At 36.2% G+C, this 17,631-nt stretch overlaps 1 protein-coding gene across 1 annotated transcript in view; it reads right to left on the bottom strand.

Annotated features, from left to right (window-relative positions):
* LRP12 (LDL receptor related protein 12) overlaps positions 1-17,631 on the bottom strand; it is a 50,196-nt gene that overhangs the window by 15,945 nt on the left and 16,620 nt on the right. Inside the window, exon 2 of the mRNA XM_059865172.1 lies at positions 5,092-5,148. Coding sequence (XP_059721155.1) covers positions 5,092-5,148 — 57 coding nt within the window. The remainder of the gene's footprint in view (positions 1-5,091; positions 5,149-17,631) is intronic.

The raw sequence follows: 17,631 nt of genomic DNA on the forward strand, positions 1-17,631 counted from the left end.
TATTCAGTTGCTAAAGTAAAATAGCAGTTTTAACAAAAACAAACAAACAAACAAACAAAACCAGAACAAAAACATGCAAAAAAGTAGAAGAATGTGTAAGACATTTTGTACCAAGCTTGCAAATGCTGGCAACAAATCCATATACTACTTGGTTACTACTGAAATAGTCCCCAACTTCAAAAAAGTTGCCTAGAGGTAAAATTTACACTACAACATACACATGCTATCAGATATTTCCAAACTGACAGACAAAATTTTCTAACTGAGAACCTCCAAAGAAGCTATTAAGTTTACCTGCCAAAGGAAACTTTTCACTAAAATGCATTACAAAAAATCCATTAAACACGGGCTCATTCAGTTTTACAGAGTTTACCTCCAAAAACATTAACATGCTAAACCCTACAGCAGTACAAACAGTAATCTATTTGTACACAAGTGTGAATAGAAGAAATTCCACATGAAAATCCTGTATAACCAAGGTAGTACTTTCAGAGCACACAAAAGCTTCCAGTTTTACTCAAACTCAGGATTTTTTATCATTTGCAGAACCAACCTTTTCCCTGTAATTTCTACGTGCTTTTATTAAGATGTCTTTTTCTCTGTTTCCAGTAAAGCTCACACTACAGAGCTGAGAGCAAAAGATGATCATTTGCAACAGCATCCAACATGGGGAGAGTGAAGCAGACTATGGAGGGCACAGGGAAGCAAGAATGACCACAGGCACAATAATACAGGGTGAACAAAACTGTACAAGTGCTGTAGAGGAGAAAACACTGAAGAATGTATTCATGTGACAAAGTGGGGGTTCAAAACAAGGGAACGGACTTGAAAAGTGAATTACAGCTTTCTTAACTTCAAGTTGGCTAGACAAGCTAAACGCATTTGCATACTTGATATATATTCATGCACTAAAAATATCTTACTTATTAGTCAGGAGACAAGATAAATCTGTTTGCTTAAAAAGTGTATAAAGGTCAAGATAACTGTGCAGAAGCTGCACTTCAGAAGTGTAGTCTTTTTGAGAGAGAATAATTTCTCAGATTAATTTTTAAAATCAAGGATAGCCTTTTGAAATAGAATAGCTTTAAAGGGAATATGCTTTGCAAAGATAATAGCAAGCCTTTAAAATCAACTCCTGACCCTCTGCATATCAAGGATGTTTCTACTACACCATAATAGTCTATTATGTAATATACATTTTCTTCACATATTTGTACACATGCAGAATGTAAGCAACATCACAAAGGATATGGGATTAAAAAAAAATCCAACTGGCAGTATGGGAAACAGAAATGCATAAACAGAGGCAAACATCCTTACTTTAAGCTGAGGAAAACTTGGACTTTTAATCTCAATTGCTAGCAGCCCTACAAGCTTTTATCATACAGATCGGTTGTGTCTAGGACAACTTAAAACTACAGGTAAACTGATTAGGTTTAGAATAATTTATTTAAAGTATTAAAAATACATAAGAGAACAGCAGAATGAAAATTAGACGAGTCAGGATGAAGGGAAATGAGTCTGCAATTAAGGCAGAAGCACAAAAGAAATTGAGAAGGTTGCATTGTAGAGAAGCAAAGACACCCAGTGATGCATGCCCAAGACGTTTTCAAATCTCATGCTGGTGGCTGTAATATTTGGAGGGGAGAACAAATTCCTCCTGCACAACCAGTTCTACGTGAGTTGTGTCTGCATACATTCCTTTCAATGCCCTACTATTCTACGGCACAATTCTGCTCATCCATCTCCTACCTATTTCAAACACTTTCCTGTGATAACCTTTATTCTATTAAAAATCTATTTGCAATTCTGTTTGTTACTCTGATACAACTGTTCAGTAAATTTCAATACTGCAATTAGGACTGAGGATGTTTCACATATTACAGTGTAAAATAATGGTCAAAAGAGCTTGCACATAATTTCTGGTGTATATGGATTTTCCTGTAGACTTTTTAAAAACAGACACAACAATTTTTCTTATTTCCGTTTTCCTGAAATTTGTTTACCTTCACAAATTACAGAACATTATTGTAACCTACAGGATGTTGAGTGGTAAACAGAAGAGAGCCAATTAAAAGTTTACTGTACCAAATTCAACTAGCAAGTTATAATAAGATAATAATTAAGAAACCTATGCAAAAATTCTGTAGCAAGATCTTGAGAAGTAAAGTACCTGAAGTAAGAGTGAACAACATGTCAAGGAAAAAAGTCACTTCAGAAAAGCAGGGAGAGGGAGATTAGGGATTTATCTTCACAGTAATGCCAGGAGATTAGTTGAAAAGATAAAAGAATTAGCTTTCAATGTGAACCACAGGATGATAAGGTATGCATTATATTGGACATGGTAAGGACATGAATGCAGCTGGATAAATGATCTGAAGGTGTTTAAAACAGCTTAGAGTAAAAAGAGAATAATGTTGTGATAAAGTCTAAACCGTGAACAGAGAGGATAATTATTGCATTGTAACTCTCAGTAGCCACTGAAAGTCTTATGTGGAGAACTACAGGGGAAGAAGGCATGGGAATCTTTGCCTCCAGGTCAAGCCAAAAGGCTTTAATTTAAAATGCCCTTTGCTCTGCAATACAGAGACATATGCAGTAAAAAGAAATAATTTTATATATATATATATATGACAGTGCTGCAGTTCTTTAAAATGTAGAATGAGGGGTTGGGGAGATGGGGAATTGGTTTTGCAATTGTGACAATTATGGCTCAACATACCTCAAAGACAGACATGAAAATATTTCTGAACTCTTCAGATTTTAAAGGCATAAACACCTCCTCTGTAGTGATAGCTTATATGCAAAGAGATAACATTCCACTAATTGCTGCCGGCAGAAAAAGCATGCTCATTTATTAGAAAGGTACCTGTAACTTGGCAATATAGCATCCAGCAGAAGCATAAATACCCATAAATACCGAAGGCCACAGAGGTCTGTGCTATTAAAATGTAATTTACTAAGGTAGGTCACGTTGTCTCACAGCAGTAGCATGACAGGAAATCTACCATCAAGACAAAAATTTCATTTTAAATCCCATCTCTGTACAACTGTCCAAGACAACTGCTTGCTTGGTTTCAACACCAAATGAAAGCTGGATTTAGAAAGATTAAAAGCCATATGTCTTTTGTTCTATTTTACAGAAACTCTACTTAAAATTGTTCTGCTAAATATAAAGTTGTGCAGGTATGCTTGATGAAACATATGACCTGCAAGTTAGAAAATATGTTTGGGAGACCCCATTTATTTAAAAGGAACTAAAAAAAAATTTTATTCATCACCATCTTTTATACTTAGGCTATGCACTTAAAATTTAAGATGTACATACAAAGAGCAGTAAGGAAAATGCTACTGGGTCAGTCTATATGCTTTCTTCATGCTGCCCCTAACAGATCACCCCTTCCCCATTACCTCAAAATTCCCCAGTGAAGAAATTGCACTTTGTATTAAGAAAGAAACTTAGGAATACAGTACTTTTCCCATCTGGAAAGCTATTTAAAAACACAACAACATCAGAGATACCTTTTTTGTTTTGGATTTTTGTTGTTGTTGTTGTTGTTATTATTATTTATTTCTAAACTGATCTTTCTTCTCAATAGTTAAAGTTCTATCTACCAGCTGCTGTTATCTTGTGGACAAAGTACATTGTGTTCTGCTCTTCTTGGCACTGCCTATTCAAGCATGCTGGCCAAAGTACTGGAAGCAGAGTCAAAAATTCCATTCACCTCTTGCCCAGCAGATGCTTTTCTGCCTGTATTGTGACTTGTGACACAACCACTGCAGTCAACTAAGGTGTGAGGGGTTGTTAAAACATACTCTGAAAGCTGCAGAGCGAGATTTTTAGGTTGACTTAGTGTCTCTCATCCATTCCAATTCCTGCAGTAATTGCTCCAAGAGGGGCAAGTAGCTATGTAGATATTTATTATTTACAGTGTGCCATAAATGTAGTACATATGATACTTGGTGCACCAGTACTATTAAAAAGCCACAGCATTCTTCATGATGCAGCACAAGAATGGGTAAGGAAGATCTTCCATAAACAGACTTTTAACAGTCCTTGAGTGGTGAACAATAAAAGGGAAATAGAAAGCAGTAGACCTAACAGAGACCACACACTGACCATAAATTTATCCAAAACCTCAACCATACAAGCATAAGTAGCAATGTAATGTTTAAAGCAATACAGCAAGCATAACTACAGTGAGATGTACAAGCTGTTCTCAAAAAGGACAACTTTGCATTTTGACTCTTATTTTAGGAGAAGGAGGTGTGAAAATCAGTTTGAATTCTAGGGATTAGAGGCAGCTTTCCTAGGGAAAGAAGCAGGCTTGCATTCTGCTACCTGCTGAGGAGCCTTTATCTCACTGTTTGCACATATTCTGGGTATCTGTATGATAAACCACGCCCAGCAGCTGCTGACACTGCACAGCATCTGAAGAACAAAGACTGCACGCCAATGCCTCAATGGCCACACAGTCCCATCACTAACACACAACAGACCTGGCTGCGGCTGCTGCCCAGAGGAGGCCTAAAACTGACTTACTGGAAGGGAACATAGAAACCTTTCAGGAGTGTGTGCTGCTTTCATACCCCCTAAGCTCCCAGCATCTCATCAGTTTCTCAGTTTCATGAGCTCTAAGTTTTTTTTCTTGTATTAAAGAAACTGTGCAGTCAAGTGTACAGTTGTTTCAGTTAAATCTAATCAGGTGAAATGCATAACTCTTGGATTTACGTGATTTGATAGTAGCAGTGTCCAAAATTACATTTCAGTAAATTTCATTTCACAAAAACTTCACTGTGGAAAGAAAATATCAATTCAACTTAAACCAACTTTTCTCTTAGTTCAATGTTTGTATGGAAAAATAATTAAGCAGTCCACTTAGAAAGGCATAATCTGTTCATGAGCATGCAGGTATCAGTTTTATCTTATGAGAATTTTTCCATGTTCCAGTTGCTTCATTCCTTATTACATGCTGCAAAAGGCAGTAATAATTTTTATAGCCAAATATCTCTTCATAAGATACCAGGTGGCTTTCAATATTTACTATTTAAGTCATGCATGAAATTTAAACATTACAAAAAATGACTTACCCGTTGACACTCCTGAAATATGCACATTTTCAGAATGTTCTGCAAGAGCACCATTTCCTAAAATTAAACATAATGAATAAGCTAATTTCCAAGATAAAATTTGTAAAAATTCTTCAGATACCTTTTTACAGAACAGAATGAACAAACCTGAAGTTCTTTTAATTAATATTAAACATGAAAGATCCTGCATAAGTTTTATCATAAATTAAAAAGAAAAACTAGAGAGAAAGTTACCATACAATAAAAAATACCCCCACCCAAGCATTGTTAGTTTACTAGGAACAATTAGATACACTAGAAAGTTAAGGAACAAGCAGAGAGTGATACTGCCAGTTTTGAGAAACTTTATGCATGTCAGATGGTAGACTTTGTATTTTGCATCAAGTGCTATTTTATTTTCAAGAAAGGTCTTTTTCGATGGATCTTCCCCATCTCCTTCTGGAGCAAGATTTGTAAGTAAATGCTATGCAAATAAGATATCCAGGGGACTATACCCCTCTAATTGAGTAAAATTGCAGCCTATACCCTTTATGCAGAAAGACAGTTCAGATAGAGCAGGGGACCAGTTACCTTTGAGAGTAACTCCCCCCCCACCAGTGTTCATTACAATGAAGTAGATTTGCAAAGAAGAAAAAGGCCCATGTGGTCATCAAGAGTAAGAGACTAAAAAAATTATCCCTCCAAGCACCATACTACTTTGTACTCTCCAAAGTATAAGAAGTCTAGTAAAGCCAAGATATTTGCTGGCAGGTGGCAGTCCTGGTACAGGATGTGACACATCAAATTGTATTTGTGTGCATTTCTCCCCTCCTTTATTCATTATCTTTTCTTTTAACCTTTACAACAAATTTTTTAGTAAAATCTTTCAGAAATTTCAAGAGAAAAGAGCTACTTTGATACATAAGCTCCTTTGAACACAGGCAGTGAATCTAAAATGTAAAATACTTCATTAAGCAAAAACCCCACAACTCTTAGTCCTTCAAAGTTTTGTAGTATTTAAGATTTGCCATGTCACACAGATTTTCATGCATGGGATATCGGTTGTTCCACCAGCACTGCAATGTCAGTGTACTATGTCTGGGAACAAGAACCTTAAATATATGAAGAAAGCACAAATTCCTTTTATACCAATGTAAAGACTGTTACATGTTGACCAAGAACATAGTACACCTCAGCGCTCCTCTGGTACAGTGATTATGTGTGAGATGTTTAAGAAATTGCTCCCAGGGTTGACACCAAATACAGACAGCCATAAATTTTAGCTTCTCAGAGACACAATACAGTTAGGAACCTGATGATCAGAATTTGTAGAAAAATAGTAAGTTTATTTTTTTATTTTTTAAAACTAATTTCCTTGGATCTTTAAAGTGGCATGTTTCCCACTCCATTTTCAAAGTACTAATTTCACTGCATATATTTACATACCAAGTTGCTTTGTCTCAGTTGTTAAAAAAATTCCACACTGCAACAATTCTCCTCAATGTTACAAAACACTGAAGTATTTTTAAAACAAATGCTAGTTCAAATAGTGTGTTAGTGAGCAACTATTTTTCAATTAAACTATTTTCAAAGTAAAATATACTTTTAAATTTTAAAAAACCATTCTCTCAATAATTTCTCTACTTTGCATATCACTGACATGCCAAGGGATGTTGCCACTCTAATTCTGTGTGTACAGTAACACTTAGCTCTCAATTTACAAAATAAACATCTTTGCTGGAAAATTATTTTACTTGGAATTAATTCCACAGAAGCATATTTCTGATTGTTTTGTTTTCCATTATTTCCATCAGCATAAAGAAAACACTAACACATTTCAGGACCTCTTGTCTAACGTAAAAATAACTTACTGACATTTCATCTTTCAAGTACACCAGGGATTATTCACCTTTTTACTTGTAAAAAGGGGCAATAGCACACACAGTTATATCTGTAGTTGTTACTGAATATTGACAATAAACATCATGACAAAAAAGAAGGAGCTCACAAACATCTAGAAATATGAAAAACCCGGAAGTTATTACACTGAAGACAGTCAGTATTTGAGCACATAATTGATACTCCCAGAATTTGAATTCCTGACAAGCTGCCTGTACATAAAGACCAGTAAAACAAAAACCCCAGAATACTAATGAAATCACTTCTGATAAAAATACAATGAAACATGAAAAGACATACATAACACTGACATGATGGAAAACAAAACAAAGTATATATATATCAAAGCCTGACAAAAACTATAAATCAGTAATAATGAGAAGCATACTAAAATGGGAACTTGCATCCAAATCCTGTATGTGTTGACTCAGAATTAATGGGTTAAGAAAACTTAAATCTCCCAAATGTTCAAAGGAAGAATTTAATCTTTAATACCTAAAGAGAGAACACTTGAATATTTTCCATCTAAATATGCTTTACAATCGAACAATTAATCTCTTGAGATAAAGGGATGTCATATTTATTGTCAAACTATCTTCAGTGATTAGTCAGAAGTGCACTAATGTGTGATGATGAAGCCTAAACTCAGATCCAAGTACTACAGTATCAAAATAAGGTCTTTTATTTTTTTTTAAATAAACTCCCACTAAACTTTCATGACATTAAAGATGAGGAATCTCTCAGATTATTACTTCCTCTTTTATTGAAAACTATCATTGAAACAGTGTGTTCATATGCCATTTAAGTGTTACTAACTGCTGACAACTTTATGAAATTTTTAGGCAATGATCCTTATATGATCTCAACAAATAATCACATGGTTCCTTTTAAAGTTAGAAGACCAATATATCAGGTAACAGATCAGTAACTTCCATTAAGATATGGGGACATAATTATCTTTGAAATTCCTGCTTATCTATTTAACACAGCAGAATATGAAAATGTAAAACAAAATTTCTTAGGTCACTAGTAAGTTTTTGTATTTCTTTATGTCCTAAAGAAATACTCGCTATTTATGCCCATTTAAACCTGAAGTTTTAAACTGAAACAGGTGTCATCTAAAAAAACTCAGCACTAGGTTGGTCCATACCAGTTACAGGATTCTTGACAGCACAGCACTGGAAGCTACACACCAAAAAGATACTGCCTTCTGTGCTGCCTGTGAAAAACTAGGATTGTTTTTTTTAAAACCAACATCTTTTATCACTTGTGTAACCAGAACTATACCCACCTTCTTCACATCCTTTTATAAACACTTAGTACAAATACAAAACAGAAATATATGCCAACTTTAGCCCTGCAGCTTAAGATATGGTCAGCAACTGCACGTAAGTTAAAAAATTCAAATGGACATGGATCAAGATAAAATCAAGCATTTAATATACTTTTTCTAAACAAAACAAAATAAATTCATAAACAGAATACGAAATTTTAAACTACTGGTAACCTATAGGTTAAGCAAAAGTATGGAAAATGCTTTTAATGATTTCTACTGAGGTGCACATGAGTTTGTTGCCACCATTCATGGTAATATCTCTAAAGACTGCTTGACTGCAATACAAAAAAACACAGCCAACTTGTCACTAAATGAGTTGGACTCTTGACAGAATGTTTTACAGCATGAAACAACCTCCAACACTCGAGGTGCCTTTCTGTCTTCAACAAATTTTAAAATCTCTCAAATGTTCAAAGGAAGAATGGTTAAGTTCAAAGTTGCTCACCCATTCTTACAGATGTATCCATAAAGTTTTATTTTACTTTCACAGCACAAAGACAGACCTTCTGACCTCCACCACTTTTTTTCTGTTCCACTGAAATCCTCTGGGCTGCAATGCCACCTCATCTAAGGAGTAGGCAGAGACAGACAAGTAGTTCCACAGACACTTGAATTAATTCCTTTTGATTCATGTCTCACAGTTGACTGACCACAGAAGCAAGCAAGATTACACTAGGTCTGCCTTTAGGTTTTCCAGCAGTTGGGGAATTTCTCCCCTACAAATCCATATGAAACTATGGCAAACATCTCATCCCCCACCCAGAAAATTCTGACACTGTCAAAACATCAGTTTCCAATATCCTGGTCCAAGACTCTTACATGTAATCTGGAGAGGTGAATAGAACTATGCAGAAGATAACACCCATAGCCTTGGAAGGTATTTGACTCATTAACTACTCCTGAGTTTCATCATACGTAGAAGATTAAATACAGGCCAGAAGACTGGGCTGGCAACAAAGAACATGTGGCAGCAGCAAACACTTCGACTAAAGAGCAAAGGAAAATAATGCTTTCACACTAGAAAACCATGACATGTTTGGAAAAATCACCTGCCAAGATCTATTTATTTGAAACCCAGATAGTAGCAGTGATGCTGAGCCTCACTCTGGAGGCTAACCACAATGCAGCAGCCTTCATCTTAGGATGTTACACCCCCACACCCATCTTTCCTCATAGCCTGTGCAGCACAGCTCTCTCAAAACGGGATGAGCATCATACTCAAAGGATTATGTGCATATAACTTCAGAGCATAAAACTAAGCCAATGGTCCTGGTATGAGCTACTCCTTTGATTTCTACCCAAATTCATGCATTTACAAAAAGCACAGCCAAACAGACCCCCACTTACCTCCACCCTCCTATAATTAAGTGTTCTTTGGCCAAAAATATTCAGATTAAACAAGACAACCTTCTGCTCTCCAGATATATAAATACATACTATATATATATATATATATATATATATATATATATATATATATATATATATATATGAACTTGAAGGCTTTGGACAAAGAACAAGTTTACCTAAATACTGACATATTTGAGACATCAATAATGACTCTTAAATGAAGCAGTTTTGATTGCAAATTGACTGAAATTAGTAATACTAATATAATACACTGAAATAATAAATAGTGCAAAAGCACACACAAAGATCTGGTACATGCAACTTTGTCCACTGTGATTGTAAAATCAAACTGTAACTTCAGTTTGAAATAACATCATGTATCTTGAGACTGAATTAAATCCAGATGGTGTTTTACAGAAAAATTGATTGTTGAAATAAAAAAATGAAAAGGAAAAAAAATCATAGTAGCAAAGGCTATTTAAGTCACCTTTATTTCTGCTGTTACACTAAGTAGTTACTGTCCACAAAGAAAAATCACATAGACCTATCTCCCTTGAAGCTAAATTCTTTTGTATCAAGATTAAGCCTGTGCCATTATCCCCAACAGCCAAATTACAACCCCCCATAAAGAGAACTGTATAAATTGAAGAAGTGCTGTAACTGAACAGCTATGAAGAGAGAGCTTTTTCTAAACTACCTTGAGTTATAAGGTACTGTGGTGCATAATGAATGCTACATAAGCAGACTGGACAGGGTATTTTTCTTGAATCACAATCAGCAAGGGCAAGAGATCAACAACAGTTCCTGTATATTATGTGTTTCTAACCACGCTTTATCATGATACGTGTTCAACTTGCTTTACTTTGGACAATGTATTTCATGACCAAACATCCTTTCTTCATCCTACTCCCAAAATTCCTTCCCACCCTATACCTTACAAAGTTGCCTCTTGTCCTGAAGTTACCTTGCATTATTCCTCACTAAGTTTTGCTTCTAATTAACCAAAATACAGGTACTGTATGCTTTCAAGAACACACTGGTGCTGCCTTCCATATCACCTCACTAAAAACCACTTAGCAATGGTACTTTGACTACTGAGTACAAAAAAATAAAAATAACCTTCTTCATCTACAGATACAGGAGCTGGAAAATCCATGATGCTTTCTTGGAATGACCCTTTTCGATAGCACATCTTGTGACAGCCCCAGCCAGTGGCCCACCTCCTGCAAACACCTAAGCACAGCTGAGCAGAAACAAGCTTCCATTGAAGATGCTGAGTGTCCTGCTGAACCACAGTCAGGCTGTTCTGCCAAGCCTGTGGGAGAAAAGTGGCAAAGGCCCCTGCCTGCCTACCACACCTATGGTTAACCCACGGTTATGATGCTACAGCTCAGAGCAAGGCATGTGGGAGACCAACAGAAAAACAAGTACTACTACTCTTCTTCAGATAAACTAGATGATCTATAAAGGTTCCTTCCAACACAAACCATTCTATGATAAAAGCCTTAGTTCAGTATGTCACCCAAAATACTTTATTGAATCACTTACTTGTGGGCCACCTGCATTTAATGAGCCAAAAAAATCAGTTAGGAGCATTCTCAGTCTTTTGACTGATCATTTTACAACCTCATCTCTTGAACACTTTCCTTACATTTGTTAAACTAATGTGCATTTAGAATAAAATACCTCAGCTGCAGGAATTTAAAGCTGTATCCACAGCCAAGAGCTACACATGCATAGGTATGTGGACATACTGCTGCCAAGCTCTCCTGCACTGCAGAAGGATCAGTATTCAGTATACTGAAAGTATCAAATAAAAGAAATGCTTTCTGTAATCTTAGATGGACATGAGCATGCAAAAATGACTAGATGTGTTTTTCCCTCATTTATAACTCAGAATCTCTAAAATTAAGCTTTCTCCTGTCGTTTCTTTTCTATCTGTGCACCATGTGTTTTCCAACCACTTTCTCACTACAGAGATTCAAATTTTCTCTTCCTGAGACGACAGGAAGAGCTGCATGTGCACTTCAAATTAAAGGAGTGAAGGAACTGAAAGTGAAGCAAACAGTGGAGCAAAAGGAAAAAAAAATAAGAGCAGTCTAATAGTTTGAAACTTACCCCGCCAGAACAGTCTGTGAAATAGGGAGTTATTGCTACCAGGAATGCTTCAAACTAAGGTGGAGCACAGCTCAGAACATACATTCCACTGAAGTCAGGCAACTATTTGTAATATCTCCATATCCAGTAAAAAAGCAAAGTAGCAGTATCATTCCCAAATTTCTACAATATCAGTACCAGCTTTTATAGGTACCACCACTTACTATTTTTTGCCTTCTCACAGTTTAGTTTGCAATCACTACAGGCCTTCTATAGAGATATGAATGAAATAAAATTAGTTTGTGCTCTGGTATGTATTTCAATCAACTACTTGGAATAAGATTCACAAATCACAGTAATCTCGTATTTTCCTGTCTTCACAGACTTTTTCTACATAATGTATTGCACTTTGACCACTAATTTTTGTCCTACACCCAGCTGCTGGTTACTTCCCTGACCAAGGGCAACATGCAACTCATGACAGAAGGCAATTTAAAGAGCATCACGAGAAGGGATGATACTGACTTTCAGGAATTAACTGATCAATAATCTCCAGTGTAGCTGAAGAATCTCCAGAAGAGTTATTGACAAATTTTATGCTATTTATTTTTAAATCAACAGTTTGGCATTAACTAGTTAGGTTTACTTTTTTTTTCCCTTATTTCCTTAAGTTTAAGTACTGCAGTCATCAGAATTTCAGGTGATCATTTGTAAATCAGATTTCAAATGCACGGCAAGATGCAAAGCAAGATGCAAAGTATCCTTTATGTGAGGGATGGATTAAACAACCATTTATTTTAATATAAAATTACACACGCAATACACAGAAACACTGCCATATAGGCATCAGTCAGGATTTTCTACTGAAGGCATGCAGAGCAACAGGACAACCTTTATTGCAAGTTCCAGTAACAGAACACCGGCTACAAAGAGGATACAGCTAATATATCTAAAATTTCAGAGTGAAAACCAATGTTCAGACAAAATGAGAAATTGTTGTATATGCAAACACTACAGTGACACAGTTAATTTCTTCAATTAAGAATAAAAATGACTTACAGATGAAATTATACTGAAATAGTGGCTTATTTAAATGTTTAACGATACACAATCCAGAAATAACAACATAAAATCTCACTGTAAAAGCAGATAAAGCACAGAATTTGCTTACAATACTCAATGCTGCTATTTTACGTGGCACCATTTTAATTTTAGACCAACTGAGATGTAATTTTATTCAGTAAACTAAGACAAAACTTAAAGAATCAATTCTGCAATGGAATAATTTTATGCAGGTTTTAAGATTTTTTTTTTTTACCTTTTACAACAACCAGTATCCACCATTTCATGCTTAGACAATTATTCTTGGGTATAAAATAATGGGAATGGTGCTGCTGAAAGTCTGCACAGTATACTCTAAACTTGTCTAACATTATTTTCTATTAATCACTCACATTGTCCTTTCCTCCTCTCAGAGGAACTTTGTGTATGACATGTAGTTGCATGACACTTTTTAAAAACAGGTCCTTATTCATTTCTTGGTGAATAAAACAGTCATGAAGCTTCCAAATCCACATTTGCTCTAAAAAGCCTAAGCTCAAAAGTTAATCAGCACTTGAATGAACATCACACCTACCTTTATTGCCATAAGTAGGGCCACAAAGGTGATCAGAGGGCTGGAGCACCTCTCCAATGAGGAAAGGCTGACAGCTGTGGTTATTCAGCTGTGGTTATTTCAGTGCCTAAAGGGGACCTATAGGAGAGCTGAAGAGGGCCTGTAGTGACAGGACAAGGGGTAATGACTACACTGAAAGAGAGCAGGCTTAGTTTGGATACCAGGAGGAAATTCTCTGCTGTGAAGCTGGTGAAGAACAGAGAAGTTTTTTCCCTGTAAAAATGCCCCATCCCTGGAAGCGTTCAGGGTCATGATGGGTGGGGCTTAGAGCAATCTGGTCTAGTGGAAAGTCCCCTGCCTACAGCAGGTGAAATAGATGGTCCTTTAACAGCACAGGCCATTCTATGATATTTTATAATTTGTAACACTGAATTAAAAATCTTCAAAGACAAATGTCCTACTACTTTTACATTTCTTAGCATTGTAATTACCTCCACTCCTAAAAAAGTCTGCATTCTTTCTTCAAAAATTGACTATTACAATCCATACTCTAAAAATCTAAGTTTGCTGCATCAGTGAATGCTTTGAATTTACAAATTACAAATCTATTAGCTTCTCTACCAGAACACAATACATCCTTAATTCCTGATAGTTTTATGGTGTGAACTTGGGATTTGTCTACATTAGTATTTTGTTTCAGGTAAGGGACATGTTTCTGAATCTCCTGACCTGCTCCACTTCCTGTGCTTTTGTGCACATTACACTGGGGCCTTGGAACCAGCAAACTGGATTTCTTTTAGAGGATATGCTCAGACTTGTAATGGATACTGAGTTTTCTGGGCCACACTAGACCCAGTCCAAGACAAACCCTTTAGAAACATACAAAGCACAAACTACTGTCTTCAGCACAACTTGTTTTGCTCCATGAATCCCCTCTTGCCAGGCTGTGGGATGTACAACACACACCCCAAGCATGTCCCCTACTCCCCCACAGCTCTAGCGTTGCCAGGGAGGCTCCACCTCAATTTCAGGAATAAGCTCAGCTTCTGCAACCATTCAGTGTAAACCACACAAGTTCCCATTCTGGATTCATTGGGCACTGCATACATTATTTGCTAATATTACACCAGTTGTGAATGCCATTGCAACACATAAGAAATTGTATAAAATTACCTTTCATCTGAGATGTTAGCATAATACAAATTTCACACGCATGCTGCCAGCCAGATGATGCTTGAGTCTTAAAACAGAGCCCACAGCACCATCAGGAAACATCAAGCAAACTTTTGGAAGATGCTGCAGTCTACAAATGATTCACATTCTTGTGCCTAAGTGCGACTTCCCAGTCACTTTCCACTCTTCTTTGTATTTTGAGTCTGCTGACATTAAAATACATAATTTTAAAGTAGCAGCTAAACTAATTTGACTGAAGGATTTTTGTATGAAAGTTTCAGAACAAAAAACCCAAACTGTTAAGGCTTCTCAGTTGTTGTTTTAAAAGGCAGGGACAGAAAAGAACCTGACATTATTTTTTATTCTCAGTCAAAAATTCCACAAACTATTTATAGGCAGCTCTAATATACTTGGCAGTAAGCAGTGGAAATTGTAAATCTAGCAGAGACACTGGCTCAGCTTCAACAAGATTCCTGATTTAAAGTACATAAGTAGTTCTATTCATGTCACACCCTACCCTACTTCTGCCCTGCCAGGTATAAAGGAGGTTACCTGACTGACCACTGTTTGAAGGTTGTACATGTTCTCAGGGGGTAATCTAACGCAGCACTTTGCATTAGACAGAGTAGGAAAAAAAACAGATTACTAAATCAAAATCAAACAATTCAAACAGTGAATTCAGTCACCTAAATTACAACTAAATCTCAACAAAAAAGATTGAGGAAATTAGAGGAAAAGGGAGTAGATCGAAACTAGCAGGGGAAGCAAGAGAGACCATACTGCCTACCCATCCTTAAATGAGCTACGTCCTTTATGAGGCTTAGAAGCCTGTTCTTAACTGATTAGACCCTATCACTAATTTGAATCTAACACTTTGCCCTGCTATTTGGAAACTTCCACTGCTATATTACTTAAAAACAAGAAAAACCCCAAGTTCCTTGCTATTTTAAACAGCTATTTAAAGCAGCTATTTAGTTATTTTATGAAAGAACTGCTTAGTCCATTTGTACATGTTCAATGGCTATAACTATCCTTTTCTAAAACCTCATTTCAGAATTTAAACTACGTCACATTTGAGAAGTGCCAGACTAGGGGAAAATTTTGATGTGTGGGCTGCACAGTGCTTATAGAGTAGAGAGAAGAGCAATGCAAATTTGATTCATACTCTTCACATGCTTCATACTTATACCTAGTGGTTTCTTTAAATTACGGTTGCAGTAAAAAAATTTGTTTTGTTTTTTCATCATGCTAAATTATTTCTCATCTTAATTCTTTGTAAGTACAGGAACAAATGTTAGCACACAACAATCTGTGTAGAGCTGGTGTATTGTATTTTAAAAAATTAAAGTCAAAACCCCATAACCATATACAAACAAAAAGATTTCACTACTCTGTCACAAGTTAGATGGTAACAGCAGGACTTTATCAGGTCATATATTCTAAAAATATAATACTGCTGGTTATCCTCTTTTCCTCTCACAATTTGGGCCTGTGCCATCCTGAAAAAATGCTAACAGAAAAAATGAAATCATTATTCATAAATAATAACTGCAACCATCAAAAAATTATAAGGTTGAAGAAATGAAAATATAATCTGCGATTACTCCATGAATCTCCACCAGGAACCCACAAAACATCCAAGCTTCTGGTTCCAGACTACAGTATGACTCAGATTACAAGTAATTTTTTTTTCCAAAAGAGACTGAAATAGTGTAGGAGTACTTGATATTGGAGGGTGGGGGAGAATCACGAGGGTTTTTGAAAAGAAGGAAAACACTGCTCTACTGCTGCACACTTATTAGCGAGCCTACAAGTCATGTGCCAAAAAAAAGAAAAGGCCGAAGATACAACTAGAGAATAATGGTTTCGATATCCAGAATGCTAACTGGATTAATAAAATACAGTTACAACAGCAATTTATTTCAAGCCTGTATTCAGAAGAAGGTCTAAGATGTCACAATCCAGACAGAGATCAAGGAGAAAATTTCATGGTTCTGACTGAAGCAAAAATACGGGACAGAGAAATCAAACCTTTATTTTCAGATCTGCTATATTCTTTTTGGAACATTGGCCTGAGCAAACCAGGGAATACTGGAATCAGTGGTATAGTGCTGCTGAGCTTCAACTCCACCTTTATGACAGTAACAATAAGTTAGAATTAACTGTAACACATCCCAACTGAATTCACTGTAGTGACATAAGGGACTTGAAAGCAAGCAGTTTACTGGGAAGGGCAATGAAGTGACAGTATATTTACAGCACATTTTGCACATCTATCAAATATAAAAATCATAAAAACACTGCATGTTTATTGCACCGAAGAAAAATATCCTCATTTGAAAGATAAAACTGTTTTCTTTCCTTCTTGCTACTTATTACTAGAAATAGAACTTCATTTTGACAACTTTTTATACATTTTAATGTGCTTTGTTTTCTTACTGATAGAATTAAAAAGCACTGTAAAGTTCCCAAGAAAACTTGTTTCCTTTAATGTATGAAAAAAGTTCACAGAAATTACAGACCTTGCAAAGACTTGTGCAGACTTGTTTATGCATAGTCTGGTAATTGGAGTTTTTAGACCCCACGCACCTATTCACACTGAAACTGAACTCAAACCAAACGTCACGCTGTCTGCCCAGCTACCTTCCAGTAACACAAGACATACTCTTGGTCTCTTGTTAATGCTTCACTGAACTAATTAAGGTGCAGAAGTAACCTTGCATAGTGTAACCCGGCACCCATTGTGCACCCAGTGTGAAGAAGTACAACCAAAGGGGGAAAGAGCTCCTAATGCAATGCACCTTTTTTGCCTGTCCCTTCAACATCTGTGAAACAATGCTTTTTGTTAATCGCATGCAAAAACCTTGTGCAAAATTAATTTCATTACTTATTACGAGCTATTTGACCTGCTCTAGTTACAGCAGACAAAAGTGGAGATGTCACTGAGTTTAAAGGCAACCACACCATGTAGGAGCTTCTGCTCTGGCCACTGAAAAGACACTGAATTGACACAGTTCTTGCTCTAACGATGTCAGCTGGGAAATTTCAATTGCTTCAACAGGAAAGGCTACTAATTAGCTACACTAACTTT

The sequence above is a fragment of the Haemorhous mexicanus genome, chromosome 1 (assembly GCF_027477595.1).
Source record: "Haemorhous mexicanus isolate bHaeMex1 chromosome 1, bHaeMex1.pri, whole genome shotgun sequence".
NCBI lineage: Eukaryota > Metazoa > Chordata > Aves > Passeriformes > Fringillidae > Haemorhous > Haemorhous mexicanus.